Source organism: Gadus macrocephalus, chromosome 7 (assembly GCF_031168955.1).
Source record: "Gadus macrocephalus chromosome 7, ASM3116895v1".
Lineage (NCBI taxonomy): Eukaryota > Metazoa > Chordata > Actinopteri > Gadiformes > Gadidae > Gadus > Gadus macrocephalus.
The window spans coordinates 16,668,875-16,692,997 of NC_082388.1; the positions used below are offsets into that span (position 1 = coordinate 16,668,875).

The 24,123-nt window shown below is 44.6% G+C and overlaps 1 protein-coding gene across 2 annotated transcripts; it reads right to left on the reverse strand.

Annotated features, from left to right (window-relative positions):
- Positions 1-64: 64 nt before the first annotated feature.
- On the reverse strand, positions 65-23,844 carry vps37d (VPS37D subunit of ESCRT-I). Of its 2 annotated transcripts, XM_060057011.1 has the most exons (9): positions 23,527-23,826; positions 22,817-22,934; positions 22,325-22,376; positions 21,607-21,680; positions 19,928-21,375; positions 15,718-15,889; positions 8,871-8,953; positions 1,139-4,480; positions 65-1,074 (listed from the first exon to the last, which is right to left on the reverse strand). In XM_060057011.1, exons 5-8 carry the CDS (start codon positions 20,048-20,050, stop codon positions 3,911-3,913), a joined length of 948 nt encoding a protein of 315 aa, XP_059912994.1. In that variant the 5' UTR covers positions 20,051-21,375; positions 21,607-21,680; positions 22,325-22,376; positions 22,817-22,934; positions 23,527-23,826; the 3' UTR covers positions 65-1,074; positions 1,139-3,910. The 2 variants fall into 2 exon arrangements, with proteins under 2 accessions (XP_059912994.1, XP_059912995.1); XM_060057012.1 differs by lacking the exon at positions 22,817-22,934 and having other exon boundaries at positions 23,527-23,844.
- Positions 23,845-24,123: the final 279 nt, after the last annotated feature.

Here is a 24,123-nt window from a genome sequence, read left to right on the forward strand (position 1 = left end):
AGGGAAGTCTCTGGTTTAAGCTGCAATATCTTCATCCCCCCTCTCACACAGAAAAGGAGATGGAGAGGGTTTATGTTAATTTTATTCACAGCCATTCACATTGACTACGATCATCACTTTGACAATGCATTTTATTGACGTGTGCTTCTATGGAAGAAAAAAAAGGTTATTTCACATGTAAACACATTTCATAAGGTCACTTAAATGTTGCAAAGAGTGTAGCTGAATGCACAGCAACAAGGTTTTTCTCCACTTGATTTCATATTTCCTCTATTATCTTGCTGATACTTTAATGTAATTCTTATGGTTGTATGCAGAGAATGCCTGAACAATTCATAAGCATGCACATGAACGTACCCCCGCAGCCTCCGAGACGTTTCCTCTTTAAAATAGGCCTAAGGCAAAGCAAGATGTGTTTTAACTTGTCAATAAAGGACAAAAGCAATTGAAAGAGAACAAAACAAGTCATTCTTTGATCTCTGTAAGGCCAAACCAGAAGCACTGAGCAAAGATACTGAAAAAAATGGAGAATTAGGATCTAGTGTAAAGAACACATGTTGGTTGATGTCACAAGAGATAACTTTGCTTTCTTTAGCTGTAACTATATTTGTGCAGCCATCGTATGGCAAAAACAAATGACTCAATTAGTTGAAGCACTTGAAAGTATTCTCTCTTTGGATGAGGACTATTTTTGGCCCACATTGCATAGTTTATCTTATATCATCAAGGGGATTCCAGAGAATTGATCATCTCATTCATGTGTGTTTTAAATTTTGTTTTGATACTTGGATAACGTCACCTTCATTACAACAGCCGGAAGGTAACCATGACCAAATCACGTGGGCAGTGGTCTTCGTTACACCACATTCACATCACATAGCAGTCAGAGAATTCATAGCTACCAAGTGCTCTTGTCCTTAAATACTTCATTATTAATATACTTAGATCAAACTAGATCAAATACATGAATACACAATATGCATTTGCATATACATGCAATGAAATGCATACACACAAACATATGCATCCATGACCCAGGACAAGTGAGAAAGCAAATAGGTCAAACAAGTGGTCCTTTTGCCATTATACTAATCTCCTAGTTGCTGAAGACCTGCTAAATGAAATGTGCATAGGCTACACTAAGCCTATAATAGAGCTGGTCTTTCAGACTATGATGAAGTATAACTGAACCATCCCCCACTCAAACAGAGTTAGGGTTACAACAGCTGCATTTCTTTCATTATTTTGTTTTATCACCATTAACAGGGACAATGGTTTTACATTATCACACTAAGTATAGTGATAACCCATTTGAAAAACATAAAATATAACTTCAGTCACTGAACCACTACAGGGTGAAAAGTAGTATGTTTAATATTTTGGATTTAATCGACTACCATTACTTTAACAACGGGGGAAATGCTACTCTTATATGAACTAGTTTGGACCAGTTTTCCTGATTGTAGAGTACCGACATCTGTTACTTGTTGCGTGACCGAAAGTAGGCAAGAACAAAACCCCAACATTTTCTCCATCATAAAAAAAATAACCCAAATAATTCAGCTGAATATCAAATGTTCCATTAGCTGTATAATGGCGTGCGCTGGCTGGGTGAAGGCTCAGGTCTTTTCCAGGCCGTCACCATCCATGTCATCATGTCAGTACCCACTTTGCAGCAACATTTATCCTCAGAGGCCCGGGAGGTCAAATTCAGAAGGGTCCTGCTTAGGGGGCACTACACAGATGCACATAGTTTAGCTGCCATGGGGGGGGCCACACACACACACACACACACACACACACACACACACACACACACACACACACACACACACACACACACACACACACACACACACACACACACACACACACACACACACACACACACACACACACACACACACACACACACACACGGGGGGGGAACACGACCGCTGCCATCCATATCTGGCTGGACAGGAATATTATTAGCTTGTCGTCACTCGTGGGCAACACTGATATGCTCTGACACGGTGCGTATTCGTCTCACATCAGCGCCGGCACTCACACTAAGAACACGCGACGGTGTTGCCAATTGACAGAGACGTCAAGTGTATAGCATCTGGTTATTTGGACGGAGAGCGTATTATCAATGTATTTCAGGCCCTATCAGGAGGCTGCTGGGAATAGCCGATTCTTGATATGACACGTACGGTGGGCTTTCTTGGACTGGGCCGTTGTGAAAAGATGTCCCCACAAACATCACTGTAATGGCCACCAGCTTCAAAACAATCATCCATTTGAGAACCATCAGTCAAGTTAGGTCAAGTCAATTGAGGACGTTGTATTGTATTGAATTAACAAGTTCAGTCCAAAAAAAGATTATCTCCCCCCCAGAAAAGATTTATGAAATGAAAGGCCGATTAAAGTTTTGAATTGTAGCAGTCAATCCCTGTATTAAAAAAGAAACAAAAAAACAAACACTTTTACATCAAATTATTTGAGGCAAACACGGGCATGCACAAGCATGAATGACCCTCCCTGGGCACAATTCAACCCTTTAACCTGGGTCTCAGTGTGCTACAGGGCTTGGTAGGAGCAAACGCATGATACATCATTCAAACGAAATGCATAGGAAAAAATACATTTGTTTCGTTTTTTTGTAAATGACCCTGAGTGGACAACAACATGGCAATGTTTGGTTCGATTCCTGACCTGCACAAGGCAATTATTTTTCTTGACGTATAGCAGACCAGATTCCTGGTCTTCTATAGTACAGACATGCATTCAGAGTTAAATATTTCAGAAAGAAAAATTGTAAAAAACTAACTGGATCCTATATGGAGATGAGTACAAGTAACCGCCACAACTGCACTCGGATGCATTCCCTTTCAAAATAAAATACTTGAACCGAAGATTGACTTGAAATGCTTTCCTATTCTTGAGATGCTTTCTTATAAATCACAACATAAGGCTTTTGAAATAACGGCACCCTCACTGCAATGATACACAGACACATTTCAGGGTCTGGAAACACTGAAAGACTAAACATTTAACAACAGAAAAAAATGCTGCTTCATGTTTACCACGGTACACAAGAATCTTTGAAGCCAAGCATTTAAAATAGGATTTACATGAATAAATAAAATCACTCCCTTACAGACGTGTTACCCAGCACCGTTCATCAAAAAGCCAATGGCAGACTATTTTGGGGTACTCCTCTAGTGTTGCATTTGTGGTATTAATCTACATTGGACAAGAAAGAAAAAAAAATCTCTTTGGAAGGCAGTCTCAAAAGGATAAAAAGTGATGCTGCATACATCGCTGGCCAAAGAATATCACCGTACACGCCCTATATCAGGTTAACAATAAATACCATCTGCTATAAATACAAACATTTTCTCAATTGAAACCTTAATTTAGACAACTGTATCTTTACCCATTTTGTAATAAGGAGTGTAAGACAAATGAACAACAATGGCAGTTTGTCTGATGACAATTGCATTATGGTTTGGTGAAGCCACATGGACGTTGGCGTCTCCCAACCAACTATTACAACCATAATGCCCGCCGTAGCTGTGCTTCTTAACCCAACGTCACGCTCAAATGGTGACATGATTAAAAATAAGATTCTCTAAAACTCCCAATCGGGCGTCATTTGATGCATCGCTTTCCCTTCCCATTCTCTCTCTAGCAATAAAGTGGGATGGATCCCTGCTCCCCGCACCACACCTCTTCATCTCCGTGGGCGTGTCATGGATGCAGGACCGGGGTCTGAGGAGTCTCCAGCGCGAGAGGAGAGGATGAGAGGAGGGGTGGGGGGTGGGGGGCAGACCGGTCTGCTCACAGTTTTATCGGTTTCACCTCCTTCCCCCATGTCTGGGTCTTTTTTTTGTTCCGAGCCAAGTCTCCCCTACGTGGGGGGGGGTTACCGGTAAGGGGTCTCGGTCGGGTGGGGGCTCGGCCTGTAGAGCTGCTGCACCCGCACGGGCCTCCCCCCCACCGCCGCCGGCCAGCCCCCGGCCAGCTGTCCGATGACGCGCAGGCCCACGGGCTGGCCGTGGCCGCTGGGGCTGAGGAGGTGGCCCTGGCCCGGGCTGGGGAGCTGCTGGTCCAGGTGCAGCGGCGGGGGGGCCCCGCCCTGGGGGCTGAGGGCCTGGCTGGGGCGCGGCGCGGCGGAGGGGCAGTGGGGCAGCAGGATGGCGGGCGTCAGGCCGTAGCGCAGGTGGAAGACGCGCAGGGGCCCCTGGGCCACGAAGCCGTTGGGCCGCACCAGGGCCTCCGGGGGGGCCGTCTCGGGGTCCTTCCTGACCTCCGGCACGGCCTTCTGGAGCGCCGGGGCGGGCTTGGTCTCGCTCGAGGGCCGCTTGGCCCGGCACAGCTCCTGGACCTTCTCCACCTGGGCGCGGCGGACGTGGTAGGTCTTCCGGGAGCTCTGGAAGGACTCCAGGAAGGACTCCAGGTTCACGCTGCCCTCCATGAACCTCTCCAACAGCTCCTGTGGAGGAGAGTAAGGGGTCATCAGAGGGGGACGACCGGACGCAACGAGACCACAGGATTTGTGAAACCACCTTGGAAGTGAGAATGTTTTTACTCTTTGGTATAAGTGGCTGGAAGGTTTAACCGGCGAACTCTCCCATAGTTCAGGAGTATTATGATTTCAGTGAGTCTGGCTGTGGTCTGGGGAGACTGGGGGAAAGCCCGTCGATGAGGGTGGCCCCAGGATGGGGAGGCCTGGCACGGGGCCCAAGCAACACTGACAGATTAAATACTTCAGTATCATGTTCCTGGCCAATTTGTGCATAATCATTTATTCTTTAAACAAGTGGTTGGATAACTCATTTCGCATTTACCATCTCCCACGGACAATGATGAAGGTTTTATCAACACATTAACACCAAGACACTACACTCCTAGCCCTGCGGGCTGTTGTCTAACACGGCCGACGCAAGCAACATGTGCTTGGAAAGCCAAAGGTAGTAATTAAAAGGAGTTTGCGGGAAATGTAGTAAATCATTACTCTTGGTATAGAGTAGGCAAATAAGTGGAATATGCACACTTTTGGCAGGGTAGGAATGTATTTGAATAAATGTTGGCATGTAAAAATATGCCTGTGATGTTCAATAACCTTCATAAAACGTTAACGGCTAAAAATCAAGAAGGCTAGCAAGTCTTTGATCGTAGAAGTAAGGTGTTTAAATGCATTAATAGGATCCCAGATCCCAAGTAAGCAGACTTTAATATTAAGGCAGATGGGCTTAAGAAAGTATGAAAATCGTTAAATACATATCATTTTCCATTGCACCAGGATCCCTATAAACCTTGGCCTTAATCCCTCCAATATTCAAATGGTTCTGCCCTAGCAGAACCCCACTGTCAAGTCTTTACCTCAAACAGCGCCAGTTGGCTAAAGTTACAGGGGTTGAGGTGGGCCCACAAAACTATTCATCTCACGTATTGGCCTGATTCGTATGCACACTGTTGCATTTTAAAAGTCAACTCTCTAGAGGATGTTTATTACAACGCAGAGCTACCATCTGCATGTCTGTCTGCATGTTCATATTCAGCAAACCGTCCTCCTAACTCCGTTATCCAGGAGGTTGGAACACATCCCAGATTACTATGGGCGTGAGGCGGGGAGACTCCCTGAAAGGGATACTAGTAATTGACAGATCTTTTAGAGTCTAGGGCCTAGAGCACCAGGGTGAAACCCACGTGAAATGTGATGCAGATAGGATCAGGGTGCAACTGAAAGGGTGTAGGAGGTGTGGGCCATTTGGCCTTTGCCTTCGGAGATATGTTGGTCTCCTTGACAAAAGTAACGCACAATGGTCACCAGGCAAATGCTAGTGAAACCAAAAGTGATCCTAAAAGCCAATTCATACAAGACCTTAGCATAGAGTACATTTGTTTAAGATTTCAGGTTTGGATTCATAGCTGTATATGAAGAGAGAGTTCTCACGCTGCCCTGAAACCTGATAGCGCTTTGAACATTTTCTATCGCCTGTACCCAGGGACCAAAATGAACAAATGCCATCAGCCTCTAGATTGAACCATCAGACCGTTTTTGCAGGGTACCACTGTTTAACATTACAAATGACAAAAATAATGAATTCAACAAATCTGCCGAGCTTGTAAACAGCTCTCCCAGCTTGTGAAATGGCCCCTTTAAACCCCAGACTGTATATGGGTTGAATCCCCGGGACACCAAAAGCAGTGTCATGATAATCATCACAAAGAAAAGGAAAAGTCGGCAGCAGGACCGCCATGTCTGCTGGCGAGGCAACACAACCCAATCCTGGCTACAGCCTTCACATCCTGCGAGCCCTCAGAACGCACCGGACTAATTTCCCAGAGCTTAATGAGCGGCTCAAGCTCGACATGGGGAAGGGATGTCTCAGAAATCCAACAAGATTTATGTGGAAAACAGTTGAGCGAGGCAGAGCAACATCCTGTGTTGTTACAGCCCGCCGTGGCGTGCTATAGTCCGTGATGCCTGACCCACGCACGTCGGAGACAGAAATCGGTCGATTTCGGTCTGCTTTACCCAGCCCCTCAGTCCCCGGAACGGCAACAGGCAATCGACAGTTGCTTTGCGTCCTGCATATTTTTGTGAGCAACAGGAAACGCTGTACACACATCTGCAAAACAATTGTCCAGATGTTCTGAGCTCGTGGGAGCAGCAGAGCCAATTAAGCGCATCCCGGACGTGGCTCAGCGTTGGTTCTATCAACAGGTTTACAAAAAAAATTAAATAATGGTGAGGCGTCAGCTTTGCTGTCAGGAGACAAACAAGGATTTATTTAATACACATTGTAAGTGACAGGCCTTGTATAATGGTCTTTGTTGCCGTCAACCACTTGCTGTGTGAGGAAGCAAGAGTGGATAAGGAGACATCATTGATGAGACTTTTGCATTTGATCCTTGTTCTGCTAATGGACAACCCCCTCCCGATGATGAGAAACATCTCCTAGCGCACCCCGCTGCCATCAAATGGCAGCAGTTTGCTGTTAAGTAAACCTTTGGTTACGCGGTTACCTTGGGTTCCGACTCCACATTCCTTGCTGTGGGAACGTGTTCCCGGAGATCTGCTAGATATTGGTTTGAGGGAAACGTCCACTCGGGAGCGTTTCGTTGGCAGGGTTTTTAGTTGAGGGGCATTAAAAGGGTCTTGCTTAATGACTGCCAACTGTATATTAATTAAGAAGAGAGATATGGATGGATGGATGAAAGAAGGACTGCATCTTTTATGCATCCAATCAAATATACAGTAATTCTGCTTGGGCCATCTCTGTAAACATTAGGTGTGGATAAGGGTGGGGGCTGACTAGGCTGTGTCACGATGCCAGCTCTATGGCTCAACAACATCAGTATGGGCTCCAGTTCGGTCCAGATTTTCACAAGCTGAGTTTTTTTTGTTCCCTGGTCCAATACGAATCTGGCAAAGCAGGAGACATTTCCTCGCAGATTTTGCAAACGATTCCTGTAAAGACGTGACCCTAAAGGAAACTGCCAACCGTTTAAAGGCTTTTTGGGGGCTTTAAAATGAAAGCACACATTTAATATCATAGGATTATGGCCTTTGAGGTTGATATTTAATAGTAAATGCAATTATTCTGTAGTATGTGCTGCCAAGTGCATATCATTTACACGGTGCGTGTGTGTATAGGAAGAAGAACTACATTTGCAGTGTGCGTTCTTCAGTTTAAGAGGGCTAGTTTGGACAAGTATAAACCTAACATAGATTTGTTATGATGTAAATCCACAACATTGGGATTATGTGGAGGTGCTGCTGGATTAAGTCATGATCGTAAAACAGACATGAAGCCCTTGGGAAGAGCAACACCAACCTGCCTTCTGTGTTTATGGAACATTTCCTGTATTTTTGTCTCGCTGCAAGATATGCCATCCATCAAAGCAACATCTGTTTCATGTGATGTCCCTTTTAAAATCTGCACTCGCTATTTCTTACTTGAAAATGCCAAACTTTGTCTGTTATCTTTTTTAAAGAATGGGGATATAATATCCACTGAATGGCACGGTAAATCGCCTCAAGCATCCCCATGTGATCCTGCTGCGGCTAGGGCCCCCATGGTGGTGCTCACTGTCAAGTGTCAATCAATCTCTGGACAAGAAGGTGTCATTCAGAGACAGTTCAAGCTATTGCTTGTGGCACTTATGAATCAAGCGCTTGAGCATGACACACAAGGGCAGCTGGGCCTGGAGGCTCCAGGGCGATAACAAACCTTCCAAGTTAAACTCAGCTTCTTTTCCAGCCCTCAATCAATGTTTCGCAGAATATCGTTTTAATGGAACTCCCAATGCTATCCCTACCCGGCTCTCGCCTACAGTGTTTTGTATTTCACTGTTTTCTCGTATCTTACGGTTTCAGCTAGCTGGGTCGATGTTATCAGATGCGGCAGGGCTATTGAAACAGAGCACCATATCGCACTTTTAAACACACTGTTCGAATGTAGGTCTGTCATGCATCTCTATTATTTATACCTTGTTGTTTTTTTTACATGCCTTATCTCCCTGATTAATTATTTATAGTATACCGCCCGCCTTCTAATGTTTAGTTTTATGCCAAACACATTGGATCATTGCACTTATGTTGTAAAGAGCCAATAAAAGGGCATTTATGGTTACTTATTGTTGACAAAGGCAGAGCTTGTAAACAGTGTTCTGCATCAGTACCACTTCTAGGAAGTTATCATAACAAATGCCTCCAGACCTCAAACGGGAAACCGCTTCAAGTCCGTTTTGAATACCTAAATATTGTCGGATATAATACTCTGTCAAACAAATATGAATAACGGATATGTAAACGGACTGTAATCACATGTGCATAACATCTGTAGGACAGTTTTTTGTGTTGAATCCTTCACCTCCGATTGCTCCTCGGCCTGCGCCACCTCTTCCCGCAGCAGGGTCTGGGCCGCCTGGGGGCTGCTCCTGGGCCCATGGGTCTCTGCCAGGACAAAGAGAGAGACCACTGATTCATCTGATAACATGGGATAGGGAGGGGGGAGAGGGGGCGGGGCGGCTTGGTCGTATTTGTCTTGATGCAAGTTGTGGAGGGGTCGAGGCAAAAAAATAATAATGCAAAGCCAAACGGTCCAATGGATGGGAAAAGAATAGAGATGATAATAAGAAAAGTTCTAGGTCAACAGTTGCATATATTAGGTACTTCTTTCACAGACCACGTGTTTCTCACATCCAACTTATTTTTTCACTCCTTTATCCGTCTTTCTCACTCTTGACTTTGATGTACACATTGTCTGGTTGTATCCTCAAACAGGAGACATCCTGTGTTTTCGATGAAACAAAAGAAACCAGTGGAAAACGCCCTAAAGCCTGTCTAGGCGAGGATTTCCGAGACACAACACATGAACATGCATGCCCCCTCTCAATTATTTATTTCCACAGCAGTGCAATGGGGGGGGGGGGGGGGGGGGGGGGGAACACGGCCCACTCATAAAGAAACTGGTCACAATCCATTAGCTCCATGCGGCTGGGTAAAAAGGTGTGGCGTGTGTGGGGAGGGGATGGCGAGGAACGACAGTCGTGTTCCTCGCTGCTGGCTAGGGAAGGGTTCACTCAGCAGTGAGGGGCGACCAGCGGGCTGCTGCGATGACACCGACAGCTCCCGTGCCTCCCAGGGATGTGTGCGGACATGTGTGCGTGTGGGTCGCTCCTAGCGGTGCCTCTCAGGGGACGACACACACTGCCGTGACGCTAATGCGACCTAGCATTCAGCGTGGACTAAGCAAGTAGCCTCTTGAGAGTTTGGGCACGGGGCCGTAAACAAAATAAATAGACCAAAAAAATAAAAAAGTAAAGCCGAAAGGGTGCCACCCTTTTTAACGAGCCTTCGTAGACGCGCCACGCCCACTCCTGCCCCCTGATTGACCTGACCTCCGAGACCTCGCCGCCAACAATAAATAAACCAACACCACTCCACTTCCAGGGGTCTAGCCTCTTGCTTGTAGGCCTCACTCTGCTTATGTAGATACGATCAACGTTCGCTCATGCATGATGAAATCGCCTCTGGTTTGACCACCCCCCCCCCCCCCCCCCCCCCCCCCCCCCCGATCCTGATGTTAGAGATCTAATGAGGGCTGACAGACAGGCAAACCGTGCGTATGTAGAGGCTGTATGTGACCTAATTTCCATAACTGGGGGGGCGGGGTAGGGCAGGAGTAGGGTAGGAGTAGGGTGGCAATTGGTAAAGATAACTCGGTCAGCCCGGGGAGCTCATGTGGTCGACTACAGCTCAGCGCTAGGAGGATAGTGGCGCTGGGATGAGGGGTGACACCACAGAGCGGACTGCTGGAACAGACTGCGCTCCACAAGCCCCGAGCGCAGCTGCGGTCAGGGCGGGGAAAAAAAAAAAAAGCGAGACAGGGAAAGGCAGGACCGTGGAGACCGCATTATGTGGAGGAAACACATGATGGGGAAAATGATGACGCCGTTCAAATGTAACAAAACAAAAATCAGAACTCTCGTTACAAAAAGAAAATAAGGTGCGATAAGCCTCGGGGCCTTGGGCTGACGGGCCGAACTGCAGCGCGGGCGAGAAGAGAAACGCACTGACATTTTGCTCTACGTGGTCACACACTCCTCCTGTTGTCTATGGTGACCGGTTCCCCCGGATGAGTCAGTGGGTGTGCGTGTGGCCTTGCACAGGAGCACGTCACGCCCGCGTGGTTTGGTGTAGCTGGCCCGTTGAGGGGGTGTCGGGTGGCGTGCAGCGGGGCCTTGGCGGAGCTCTCGTGGCAGACGACGACACTCGAGGTGACCGATATGAGGTGACCGTACCAGAAGTGCAAAGCCAAAAGCATCAAACACAGGTCGAGGCTCATTCAGGCAGCCGGGGACGTGTTGCCTAGTTGGGTCATTGCATTTCCCTTGCTAGACTGAAATCAAGGGAAAGGCCGAGATGGGAGGTACTCAGTTTCGCACTGCTTCCAAGTTAAGGACTTTACAACTGTGGTATCCAGGCAACATGCTTCGTGAAGCCCCACGCAAGGACACAGATTGTGGGGGGGGGGGGCGTCCGCCACAAAAAATACAACGTGACCCTGCTGTAGACTGACAGTAGCATTTGTTTTCCAGCTAAGGAAAAAAAAAGAAGTAAACTTAAGCTGTTGGTGTCAGCATGGAACACTCTTTATCAATGCTAACTGGCAGAGTGGGGCAGAGGAAGTGTAAGCCAAGAATAGCCGGGAGATGTTCCTGTGAATGCCGACTGTACACAAATAGGTCACCGTACTGTAGACGAGTCTTTGATGTCCACATTTGAGCGGTAATTGAGGGGTAAGTCTAATCATGAATTATGCATGCGTGGTAACATCAAAGGGGAGTGGTACCGTAATGGTCACCACAATTTTAAACTACGGCAGACGTGATATGAACCGAAATTCGGGTGGCAGGTGGAATAGGATGGTGCCAAGTCGCCTTTGAACTATTTCTGGGTTATCTCTTCCAATGAAGGGCAGGCCCACAGCTAGTGGTGTAGGGTGGATATAAATACCAACTGAATTTTAAATCTGAAAAGTACTGAACTGAAGGAAAGTCAGTCGGAAATGGTGCCGCTTTGACGATTCTCTGAAAAAAGACACCATGGATCCGTTTTCCCCTTGCTAGCTCATTTCCATAACCATATATTATTCACCTGTTCAACAATGTACACAAAGAAAATCAACCATTTGACATAAAACAGAAAATCCATGCAACCGCAGCAAAGACAATTTTGTGATGCAGTTCACATATGCTCTCAAGGAGAATCCGCACCTCAACCAATAATATCTTCAAATGTTTCTGCCCCCACTAATCTAAATGCTGAGTGTGTTTCGTCAATTTCAGATATAATCAATTTGAATCAGATACCGCCGACATTTTTCCTGCCGTCATGTCCTGTTTAACTTGCAAATAAATTCAGCATCTTGGCATCTCACGACAATACAATACTTAATTTTGTGAACCATTATGTTCCAATCCAGACTTGTATGAATAATTGAAAACGCACCGTTGTATGTATTAAAGGTGGGTAAGGGAATATGAAATGTGCCACCACACACATTTCAGTCAAATTTCCCAGCGAAATAACACTGAATGGGAACACTTCCCCCAAAATTAACCGTATGCTCAACCACATTTCATTGCGTAAAAGGTGTGCGCCTAGTCCATGGGTATTGTGCAGTGCGTGTGGTGTGCACAATAAAGGCCCCCCTTCAGCCATACATAAAGGGACTTATGGCAGTGCTGACACAATAATGGAATGAACACATAGTTATGAGAAACATACACTATGTTTATATAACTTGGAGGCAATCATTGGGCAGTATAGGAGGACTTTAACACATGCATGCACAGCAGCCGCTGTAGACATGAAATGCCCCCGAAACTGAAAAGGCTTTCTCCTTTTGTTTGATGCGGGGTGATGGTGATGCTACTGTAGTATTAGACATTTCATTAGCCAAAAGTAGTCCTGCACTCTGGTTGTTGAACAAAGCAGAAAATGTGAATGGGGGCCCAAAAATCGTTGGGTTGAAATTACCTCATAAAAACGACAATCTGGAAAGTCCATGGACCTCACAGGTTTTTTTTAATGTTCATGTACAAAAGCCGCCATTCACCAGTAATGATTCAATGAGACAATAAAGAAAATAACTTTGTGGCTGCTGCTTCCTGATAGAACCAATGTTCCCCTTTTTGAAGGGATTAAAATGGCTGAGGGGAGTCCTTTGTTCCCCGGCTGACAAATGTGTTGGTTGAATACCCAGGGAAGTTGAGCATAAAAGTCTTGCCTAACGGTTACAGTTGCCTTTGTGAGGTGAAATCAACCATAATCCTAGTGCGAACACCACACCCAGCGTCGACGCTGTCAGACTGAAGACGGCGTAATAAGCACAGTCGTACTCCACACTGGGGTGTTATCATCCTCGTCGACCGCTCAGCTCCAAACGCTCGAGCTGCAGAACCTAGTGTTCCTCCCCTCCATTCCTTCAAATTCAATATATTGAATTAACATCAACGCTCCAATGAGAGTAACCATAAAACCAATATATCGCCACGAGGCCACTGCTGCAACCTAGGGTTTTAGGGAAATAGCCCTAGTTGTTTTGTGCATTAGATGAGGGCTTAGGGAAGAGGACTGCCCCTTATTGATTTAAGGCCACTTTATAATATGAGTCAACGGTAGAAAATCCAGTGGGGGACCGATGTAGCGCAACCACCACGTGTCAGCATTAAGAGTAAATGTTCTTAAAACAAGTAGGAATGACTCAACATAACAAGTCCAGAACCGTTAATGTTCGAAAACTGAATGACCATATCCACCAGAAGGAAACCGCTACTGCTCCACAGATGTAACCATAGACTAGGGAGATCAGATAATCATTTTCTTGGGGGAAACGGGGACACCCAGAGGGGTATGCATCAGTGGAGCTTAGGCGCAGCAACAACAGTACGGAGAAAGATAACGCTAAAACTCGCCTGGAATGATTCCATTACTCAGGAATGTAAATCTGTTTCACACTTTTCACACTTGAGAGCAGGGGGGGAAAGAAAGAAGGGGGAGTAACGGGATGGTGGGATGGTGTGCTTGCGTGTGTATGTGTGTGTGAGGGGGGGGGGGGGGGTTCACGTTTTACTCTCAATAACCTAGCTGACCAGCTGGCTCCATCGGGCCAAAACCGTGGTCTGCCTTCATGCCACATCATCGACTACACGTCTCTCCGCTGGAATGAATAGCCTGGAGAAATATGACGAGCCCGTGCTCCGCGCGGCCATGCTGCGCCAAACCAGAGTCAGATGTTCAGAGGAGGAACACCAGCCTTCTTCGCTGGGGGGAGTGCATGGGCCATGTATGTGCTCACGGGTTGGGTGCGGGCGTGTGTGGAGCAGGAGAGCAAGGGGTGGAAGGCTTTTTTTTTTTGTGTGTGTCACAGGAAGTTTGACATTCCACCCAACTTCCATCGCTGGACAGCAGCAGCTGCTGCGGCACTGAGGAATTGATTCAGAAAAAAAAATAGACACTTTAAAAAGGGTCAGCTTGAACTCGAAGAGCGCCATCCAAGAATGCGTTGAAAAGATAGGAAAAACAACATGAAAAACGGCCAAGATCAAAGCGGCGGATTAACAAGCAGTTTTTCTTTGTATGAGGTAGGATTTATCCCGCTCATTTTTTTTTTCAAACAAGTTCATGGAAAAAGGCATCTGCTGCTAATGCACCGCCGTCTGAAGAGTCTGCCGTTTAATACCAGAAATGTAACGAGGCTGCCAACACGTGTGGTCCTTTATGTTCCTGATGTGCGAGGGTTGCAGAAGACCAAACCAGCATACTGTATCAACACAGTTTGCCCACATCACCCCAGTCTTAGTACAACAAGACTTACTGGACGTTGCTCCCCGGTCCCCAAGCATGACTTGACTAAACAAAGACAAACCCCTCTTCCAGCCCCCCCCTGGCTCTTTTCTACTCTTGCAACAAATTCCTTGACGACTTCTGCAAACTCCCCACTGGCATCCGATACGTTCCCATGACCGCCAGTCAAAGCTATGCTGAGGCTTACTCTGAGCAGTTGGAGAGCCGCGTCTCACTGGGGGAAAAAAATGTGTAACTGAAGCAAACACTGAAGAGAAACCCACTGCAACCACCGCCGCCTCATTCATTGGCTTTTAATGAAGAAACTAGCAGGGAGGCTAGCTGGGAGACGAGACGGGCCTTTTCAAATGTCAAGGTTTCAATGTTGGGAAAGGAGACGAGAGAGAGAGCCAGTAGAGTTAATAAAAAGTCAATGTGCCCCTTGTCCAGTTTTGAGGATAAGTACAATGGGCTGTGGGGTGGCGATGAACTGAGAATTGGGCTTACAGGGAAATAAAGACAGGGGCGAAACAACGAGGGGCAGTGGGGTCCCTTTCTTGTGTGCGGTATGGTCACTACCCATATCCACCATAATATAATCCCCCTCAAGCATACAAGAATGCAGGGCAAAAATGGGAAAAAATAAATAGGAAATGTGAAAGTCTCTTTTTCAAAATTCACAGCTAAAAGGCTTTTATATCTTAATGGCAATTAGGCTGTGAGATAATGCCAGCTACTCGGGGGATATCGGCTGCCTAATTACTTCTACCATTGCATGAGATTCAAGCCAAAAAAAAAGGTGGTATTTCATCCAAGCTCCTCTCATGTGCCAAGTGGTCACTGGAGACAGAATCCAAGAGCTTAAAAAAACGGAACCGAGAAGACGGTTTGCATTTGGCGAATTAAAACGGTCGAGTTGAAAAGATAATGAGCCAGTAAGGCCTTTTCTCCCTACAGACGCACTAATCTCCCTGTTGGATCCCAATAGGTGGGCTTCTCTGTCTGCACAGGTGCAGACAGAGGTCTACAGTCCAAGCCCACTGGTTCTCACCTGCCAGGGTCGGGAGTTTAAACGGATGCAGCCACAGGTCCGCTTAATATTGAGTACGTCTTGGGTCTGGGTATGGATAAAAACCCATTAAAGCACCAAGAAGTGTATGCAGTCAAGGTGTTGTAAGGAATGAACCTTTTCACCACAGGCTGTCAGCCACACTGATCAAATGTACTTGATCCTTTTAATGGATGATCCTTGAAATCCCCATGCGAACCCAGAGGCGTTCCAACTAATCTGCCGCCATGCCACTCAAACAAATCAGCCTCATGCAAACCCTCTCCGAGGTTGCTCCTCGGCGCTTCTTGCTTACCCAGCTGCTTCCGTTTCTCCCGGCACACGGTGGTCAGGTCGGAGAGCTGGCGGTACTTCTCGGCCAGCTGGAGCTTGCCGGTGTTGAGCGGCGGCCGGCGGGCCAGGCTCTCCTCGGCCAGCCCCCGGTTGGAGGCGAGCAGGGACTCTCTCTGCAGCTGCAGTTCCTGAAACTGGAGGAAGGCGGAGGGCGAGCTCATCATTGTGTTCGCTGTAGAAAGCCAAGAGGAGATCCCTTAAGAGGCTTTGACCAAAAATGAAATGGGTTGTCCGATGTCTTTCCGACGTCATGGATTTTTTGGGGGGGGATTCAGGTATCTTTATGTTACATGACCGATGGTCTACCAGTAACCTGTATTGTGAAATGATTGAAATGGATTGGTTATTAAAACAAACGGTACTTTGAGTCCTTGCGTGTACTTTTTTCATCTACATTTCACTAAGTGTCAGCGCCATCAGTGAAATTGTCCGTGATGAATTGCACAGAGATCCATGCTTCACAGTCAGAGCTACAATGTATTTTTTTGAAAAAGGATAAAGTATTCGACATAAAGCTAAAGTACATAGATATCACAGCAATAGCAAAGTAATTATAAATGCAAGATTAATTCTGTATTTAGTCTTATGAAATGACCTTTCATATATGCATTAATTAGGCTCAAAGAAGCAAAGCATATACCCCTGAGCAGTACTCATTTGCACAGGCTATGCTGCTAATACATATATTTTCTCTCATGTCCTTGCTTCATAATATAACACTTCAACCAGAAAACGAAAGTAGGATTTAGAATATAATGTGGCTAGTTGACCCAAACATTATTCCCTTGTTCGATTTGGTCTGTAATATGTATTCCATTCAAGTTCTGAACTAAATGAATGCAATAAACAATTAGGCAGGCTCTGCTCCTTCTGGATCAGTAGAGAAACATCAGAGTGCACAAGAGCTCATTTAAAAAGCGACCATGCTGCAGTTACACCCTGCAGAAAGCCCAGCGCCTCGCAGTACTGACAGCGCTGCCACGTCAAATCACTGGGACTAAAACCAACAGCTCGGGCCAAGCAAGCGAAGCTCTTTAAACCGCTACGAAGATGACAACAGAGGAAAACCTCCTGTCCACTCAGATAAAAAGCAAAAAAACGCAACAAGGGGCTTCTTCACTGGATGGGGGGGGATGTCCCGTAACACGTTGTTGGTGCTGGTTTGAGCACGTCTGATCCTTCCGACAGGAGGACACCGGCCCCGTCCCAGGATGCATCTGTCCCATCTTGCCTGGTGTCTTCCATGCACCGTGATCACGGGAGGAAGCCGCCGCATACTTAGCTCACTTCCCACACTCTGCGTGTACGAGCGTAGTGGGGCCCGTGCACAAAAGGCACGGCGTGCACGTCTGACAGCTGCTTCACTCACAGCAGATCTCACGGCTCGCACCGCGGAACAAAACAGCATAGAGCGGGGAGCGCTTCATTTGTCAGAGCATGCCGGGGTGTCGGTTTTGACGCAGAACATCAAACAAAAATGGAATTATACTAGACTTCCGTTCTAACGGCATTCCTTTAAGAGGGTCCGAGGAGGTCTTTATGAATCGTGGTGACTAATATTGCATTGCATACGTGATGCATTGTCTGGCCCCGGCATGAAAGAGAACAAACACTATGTCTCAATGAAGATCCATCAGAGCTGATTTTATGGGGATCTCAGTGCACTTTATTCTTACCAAAGTCTGGCTTCAGAGCTCACCAGCTTGTAATTGAAAAAAAAAAAAGGCCTACAAAGAAAAGGTTATCCGCTGCCCCACACATTGACAGGATTGTAGTAGATCAGAAGGAAACGCAGACAAAACAATGAATTCCCAAACTAAACGACATTGACCTTGAAGTGGAGCCAAGCTTTTCTACATCTCAACAGGAAACAGCATCAAGGGGGGGATTCTTTTAAGCCCCCAGGCCCCAGCACACGAGTGGGCCCGACTGTCACTTTCAGAAAGAACATAACTCCAAAGCTCCCTTCTGGGATTTTATTGGTCTGTCTCTGTTCCATCAATTCTGCAGAGTCAGACACTTCTTGCCATATCCTTCTTTCCAGACAGTGCCTGTCTTCAGAGCCCAAAAGGGGCATTTTCTCTGCAGTGACCACACCATGTCATCAGCTACTTGAGCAACCAACCCATTATGAAAAAGAAAAAGGAAGAAGAAATACACTCATAAATGTGAGCCTATGTATCTCCCATATATTCGATCAAGGCATTGCATTTCTTGCTGCATGACCTTGCGATGAGTCATGGAATCGACATGCGGCTTCATTGACCACACTTGGCCTTTGATAATACAGCAGGTCCCCTCTCCTGACCACAACACCATATTATTCTCTCTGCAGCACTCCATTAAGCCCACACAAAGTGTCTTTGTTCCATTGCCCCCCCCATCCCCCCCCACCAAGAACCCCAATCAATTTCCCCTTATCATTTTACGACCTTGGTCATGCTGTACGCCAGAATGCTTGCCACTGCTGCATTCTCCTTATCCAGAGAGAGCTGCAGGATGCTTTATGAATGTACCGCTCGTCTCCACGTGGCGTGTAACAAATGCCCGTCGGTCACAGAACACCCGGGTCCGTTTAACCCATATTCAAACAAAGGTTTTTTTGTAAATGTATGATAGAGAAAATAATGTAATCAAAGAAAGAAAAAAGGGAACATCCTGGGGGCACACAGCACAGAATAAGTTATCTTCCTGCGACTCTGCAAATGATGACGGATCACCTTTAGACAGTTGAGAGCTGTAATTTAAAAAGAAAGAATAAGCACCCCTCACCATGAACCGATTGTGACCCTTCCATTCCACGCCTTTCTTTGTCCCATTTCGAATGTGTTCGGTCAAATTATGCCTTCTGCTAGAGCTTGCATTTGACATTTGGGGTACTAAAAAGTTCAATCACAATGATTCACCATCACGGACCAGACATCCAGGGAGCACTATGCATTTAAGGAGACAACAACGTCAGCAAGTCTACCCTCCCGGCGAAGAGAACAACCCCACTGTTGTCTTCCCCGGGAGGACATGTTTGACCACATTCAATTTGGTAAACTGGTATTTTGCTGCTCCACCTTTGAAAGCTCAAATATATATTGTCCTCACTGAGATCCCAGGCTTATTAGGTCTGTGCAACCTCAAACCACCTTCTGGAGACACATGGCTCCTTGCGAGGCTAGTGGGATTCGGGGATCCACTCCCCGAAGGGGGAATCCATGGTTTCACTGGAAAGTTTGACCGATTTGAAGGGCCTGTGGAGGACACTGAAGAAGTTGTCAGTGAACCGGCTGACATCTTCACATACAGATACAGCGGGTGTGGACAAGGGACAAGGTAGAACCTAAAATGAAGACTCCACCAGAACCAGTCCAATGGGTTTTAGAGAAAGTTACTATCAAGGTTATCCATGTGAAAAGCAGGGGGTTGGGAAATGCTATAGGACAATGCTGTGAGTCAGCGACCAACCGCAGGTGCCTTTAAGAATGTGTTAGATGACCCAGAGACCCCCATAACAGGGGATGTGGTGTGTGATGCGTTTACCTTTAAATCCCACTACATTACTCAAACCAGTTATATGGTGTAGGCGTTTTTGCACAATTGACAATCGGCATATACTGTAGTCATTGTATACGAATGACGTCTCTTTTGGTATGCGTTGGATGCTCGTTTGTATTCATACGTGCACTGAGATCCAACGGCTCTCTGTAACATTTACAAAGGCAGTATACTCAAATGTAACTTTGATGGAAGGTGCGCGTACACACACACACACACACACACACACACACACACACACACACACACAGTGGCGGGATAGCCTGTGCTTCCTATAAGATTGTTGTTAGAGCACACACATGCAAACAGTTAAAATCCCGGGCGAAACGTTCTTATTCACACAGACAATAACGATGGCAAAAAAGATGCACAGAATGAAACGGATCGCCACTCAAACGCCCATTGGACGAGCCACACATTGATGTACACACATTGCACATCGCATCATGTGGAGAAGGGATATTAACATCCATTTTTGGCACTGGCCATATCAAATGCACACTACAGCAATGTGTCCATAGAATCCGTTAAGAATGAATCACACACTTTAACGTTACCTGGAATCACGAACAACACGTTTCAGTTTTTTTTAGTTAAAAGAGAGGACAGAGGAGAATAAACGATACCTTTTCATTGAGATTAATGATTTGGTCCATTTTGTCCTCATTTTGTAGAAGCTCTCGGAGTTCGCTGGTGCTCAGAGCCCTGTAGCCGTCAGGGCAAGAGTTTGCTTCCTTTAGGTTGGACATTGTATTTCTTCCCTGCGTTTCGGACGATTTGAAACATAAGCCCGCTCGGTTACATTTCGTTCACGTCGGAATGCGAAGTGTGCTCCGACCGTAGACTATCTGAGAGACTGGCAACCCCATCAGAAACCTGAGAGACAGCTCCCACTAGTGTCCGTGCAGCATCCGGTTCCATATGCACTTCCGTCTTGAGCGGTTTTTTCTGTATACGTTTTGTCAAAACAAGGGTCTTTTTTGACACACGCAAGCCAGACATTCGGAATCGAAACGAATGAGAGGACTGACGTGAAAAATGATACTTTTAATGGCATTGCTAGATGGAGGATCGGTATGACGTTTAAGCGAAGTTGCAGGAATGTAACCAGTGGAACTAAAACCTCTGATAACAAGCGAGCCTGCTGTGTGTTTATGACTCTTTTGTTGGTTTTTACAGTCAATGGTTCCCAATTAAAGTTACTCATAGGAATACCTTTCCTCTGTGCTCAATGAGTTAACTAAATGAACCTATCCAGATGTTATTTAATTGCCTTCCTTTAGGGCAGCATAGACTTTATCACAAGTGTGTTCACATCACACATTTAAATTGTATCTAATTAATTAACAAAATAATATCTGTCAATTAGTATCACTATCTCTCCATTCATCTGCTCATCCATCCATCAATCCTTTAGGGCAGCGTTCGTGATCATGTGTAAATTCACATGTCTCCACACATTAAATGATATCTATCAATGTGATGCAATAGAACAATAGAACAAACGCATTTCCTAAAGCAGCTTTTATTTTAATGAAGTAGGCTACAGAGGAAATTGTTGCTATTCATATGTGTGAGCCACAGCAGAATCGACAAAAAAGCTTTAAATGATATATTTAAAGCTGCTGCTCATATACGGTACATTCAAATGTGCTGCAACACAAACTCATGATAGACCTTAATGCAGTAGGCTTATTCATACGTTGAGCATTTTGAAAGGGTAAAAAAAGGGAGTCAATGGCAATATTGGCTTTACTCAATCAATGCCTTAATTTAAAGCACTCCCTTAGTTACGCACAGATCTAGGTAGGCTATTAAATAAACGTTGATACAAACATTCTGTACGAACTCCTTCATAATCGAAATCACATCCATGTCTTCCCTCTAAATTATCCTACGTCATCATAATCTTCTCCCTGGTTGTGGTTTTCCTCCCCAATATCGTCGTAGTCCTCCATAGACAAGTCAACTGAAGGACAGCTTTGAGTTGTCTTTGTCGGTGGTGGAAGAACCATTGCCTCTTCTTCGTCCACCTTAATATACTCGGGCAGTTCTGTGATGCTCTCGTAACTATCTAAAATACAAAAAAGACAAACTATAAAAGGCCAAAGTATAGGTACTGAAGCTGTTTATATAAAAATAAGTATCTCCAACATTTAAATAATATATTTCAATGTGATAACATGGAAGCAGTATGATAGGACAAAGAAGATACAGCTTACAAAAAAATAAAAAACTGTTATAAAATAATCCATATTCATAATTTTCGAAGGCCTTTCCCTCAAGATGAAATGCCAGTTCTTACCACTATCAAACTGAGTCCTCGGTGGTAAGGGAGGCACAACCTCTTCCAGCTTCTTTGATACATATATGTTGTTTCTGGAAATGCAGAAAAGAGGGCATTAGTATGTATAAGCATTCAAACATAATGATGGATTGCTTGATTTCAAACTTAAGTCTTTACTTTGCAAGTTTTCTTAAGATTAAGAGAATTGTGTTATTACTGACTATATCTCAAAATGATATTTTACCCTAAATAAATCGTTAGATATAGGTTCACAATGTTCATGCACATGACAGCAAGTTTACCTAAATTCTGTTAGTGTAAACCGTAACATCATTTATTTAAAATACATACACATAAATAAATGCATAAATAAGAAATGGCCAAATAATGAAACAAGAATAAAAAAAGTTGACCTATATAACACATGCTGGAAGTCGTATAGTCAACAAGTCTGAAAGACACTACAAAATAAAAGGGCACCTGCAGGATGCTATGCCCTGACTAAACCAATTCGCCATACCCTGCGCCCCTGACATCCCACCCCTAACTCCCGGAGGCGAACCAGGCCTAGCACTGCAAAAGACACCTCAGCGGTCAACCATCATCAATAAGTTGGGGTTAAGGGGACAAGGAGGGTTCATTGTAAGACAAAGCAGCTTCTTAAAAACAGAAGACGATGACAGAAGGGGCATTTATAGAAGAGGATAAGTGATATGAGAACTTATGCATATCTTACTCGACATTCAGTACAGGGGGATTGCAGGGTTCGAAATATCCTTTAGATGGACCTAGAAAAGCAAAGAAAAAAATTGATGAAATAATCACAAAGACTTTCTTTAAAGTTAAATATACAGGTAGAAAAATACTTTAAAAGGTATGGTTGCTGCTCATCTCAAAATGTATTTTCATTTTGCATTAAGGTCATTTCAGAAAGAGGAAAAGGCACAGCTGCATGACATGACACAATTTGGAAGAACAAGCTTGAGACCATTTATTAAATCACCAAAGGACAGCAATATACTTAAATAGTAAAGTTTATGAATAAAAACACAGGATGTTCACTTGCTGTGTAATACAAATCAATAACAATAACAAAGGAACATATACATGCCTTAATGTTGTGGTTATTACATAGATAAGTAAGTGCAAGACAATTACATAAACATGTAAAAGGGGATTCAATTAATAATTAACTCTTGTAACACCAAAGGTAAGGCATCCTACATACCTTTACGGATTATATGCTTGTTGATTAGAAAGAAGATGAGGATTATCACCAAAGATGCCAATAGTATACCTATTAGCATCCATATCAACAAGTGTAGCCGCCAAAAGTCCATTTGGTGCTTTAATCAAAACAAAAATAGGCAAAACAATTTTCTCATAAAACATTTCATTGTGATTTCCTTTTATTACATATGTGACTCTGTTCATAAGTATAGTGTGAAATAAATGACCTGCCCCTTCCCTTTTTTGTCAGCTGACTATGCTTCAAGTTTTTTTTAAGCTTACTATTTTTAGAAGAGAAGATAAAAAATAATGTACATTTAATTACGACTGTCAAAGTTTCGACAATGATTTCTGGTGGAAATCCAAATAATTGAAATTGTAAAACCCAGAAAAGGCACTGAATGGCAATATTATAAAAGTTCCTGTCAAATGTATGGATTTTCAGCTCTAAGGTGTGAACTACACAGCAGTGGACCTCATTGCTCTCAAATGTGAGGAATGACACACAAACACAGATGCATTTAAGACAGGGAAATACACTATGCACTACATCCTCTAGCAGCCGATTCCTGTGAAGTTCATGTTAAACTCTCACATTCTGCTCTAAAAGAAAGAAGTCCTACTAATTCACCTCGACCATTAGTTTTACATTATTGTTAGGTTATTATAATATTATCATTGCCGCATAATCTCTTTAAAATGGCTTACCTTTTCAGTACAGGGATGCCTGGCTTATTATCACATCAACCGATGATTTTTGAAAGTAGAAGTAAGAATTGAAGTTTTCATGGTTGGAGACCGGGGTTCTGAGATCTGATCTTAGCCTAACTGTTGGCTAATTTCCGCTGCGAACATAAGGAACTTCAAGAAGTTCCCCCTCCCGCCCCCTTAACACGCTCCAATGACTTCAGTTTATGTTTGGTGTTTTGTGTACCGTGTGTGAATGTTTGAGAGGTTAAACGCAAACAAGCTTTGTCACATGCGCGCGTGTGTGTGTGTGTGTGTGTGTGTGTGTGTGTGTGTGTGTGTGTGTGTGTGTGTGTGTGTGTGTGTGTGTTTGTGTGTTTGCGTGTTTGAGAAAATGTTTTAGGAATTATATATTCATTCATATAGATGTATATATCGTGTATTTTCATGGGTAGTAATTCATATTTAAACAAAAGTGATTTTCCAATCTAATATAAGAAGATAAGCAACTTACACTTATTCGTTTCATTCAAATAAATAAACATGCACACATACACACATTACATATTCATAAAGAAATCGGATACGGCATTTGCTCGAACAGAACACAGTTTAATC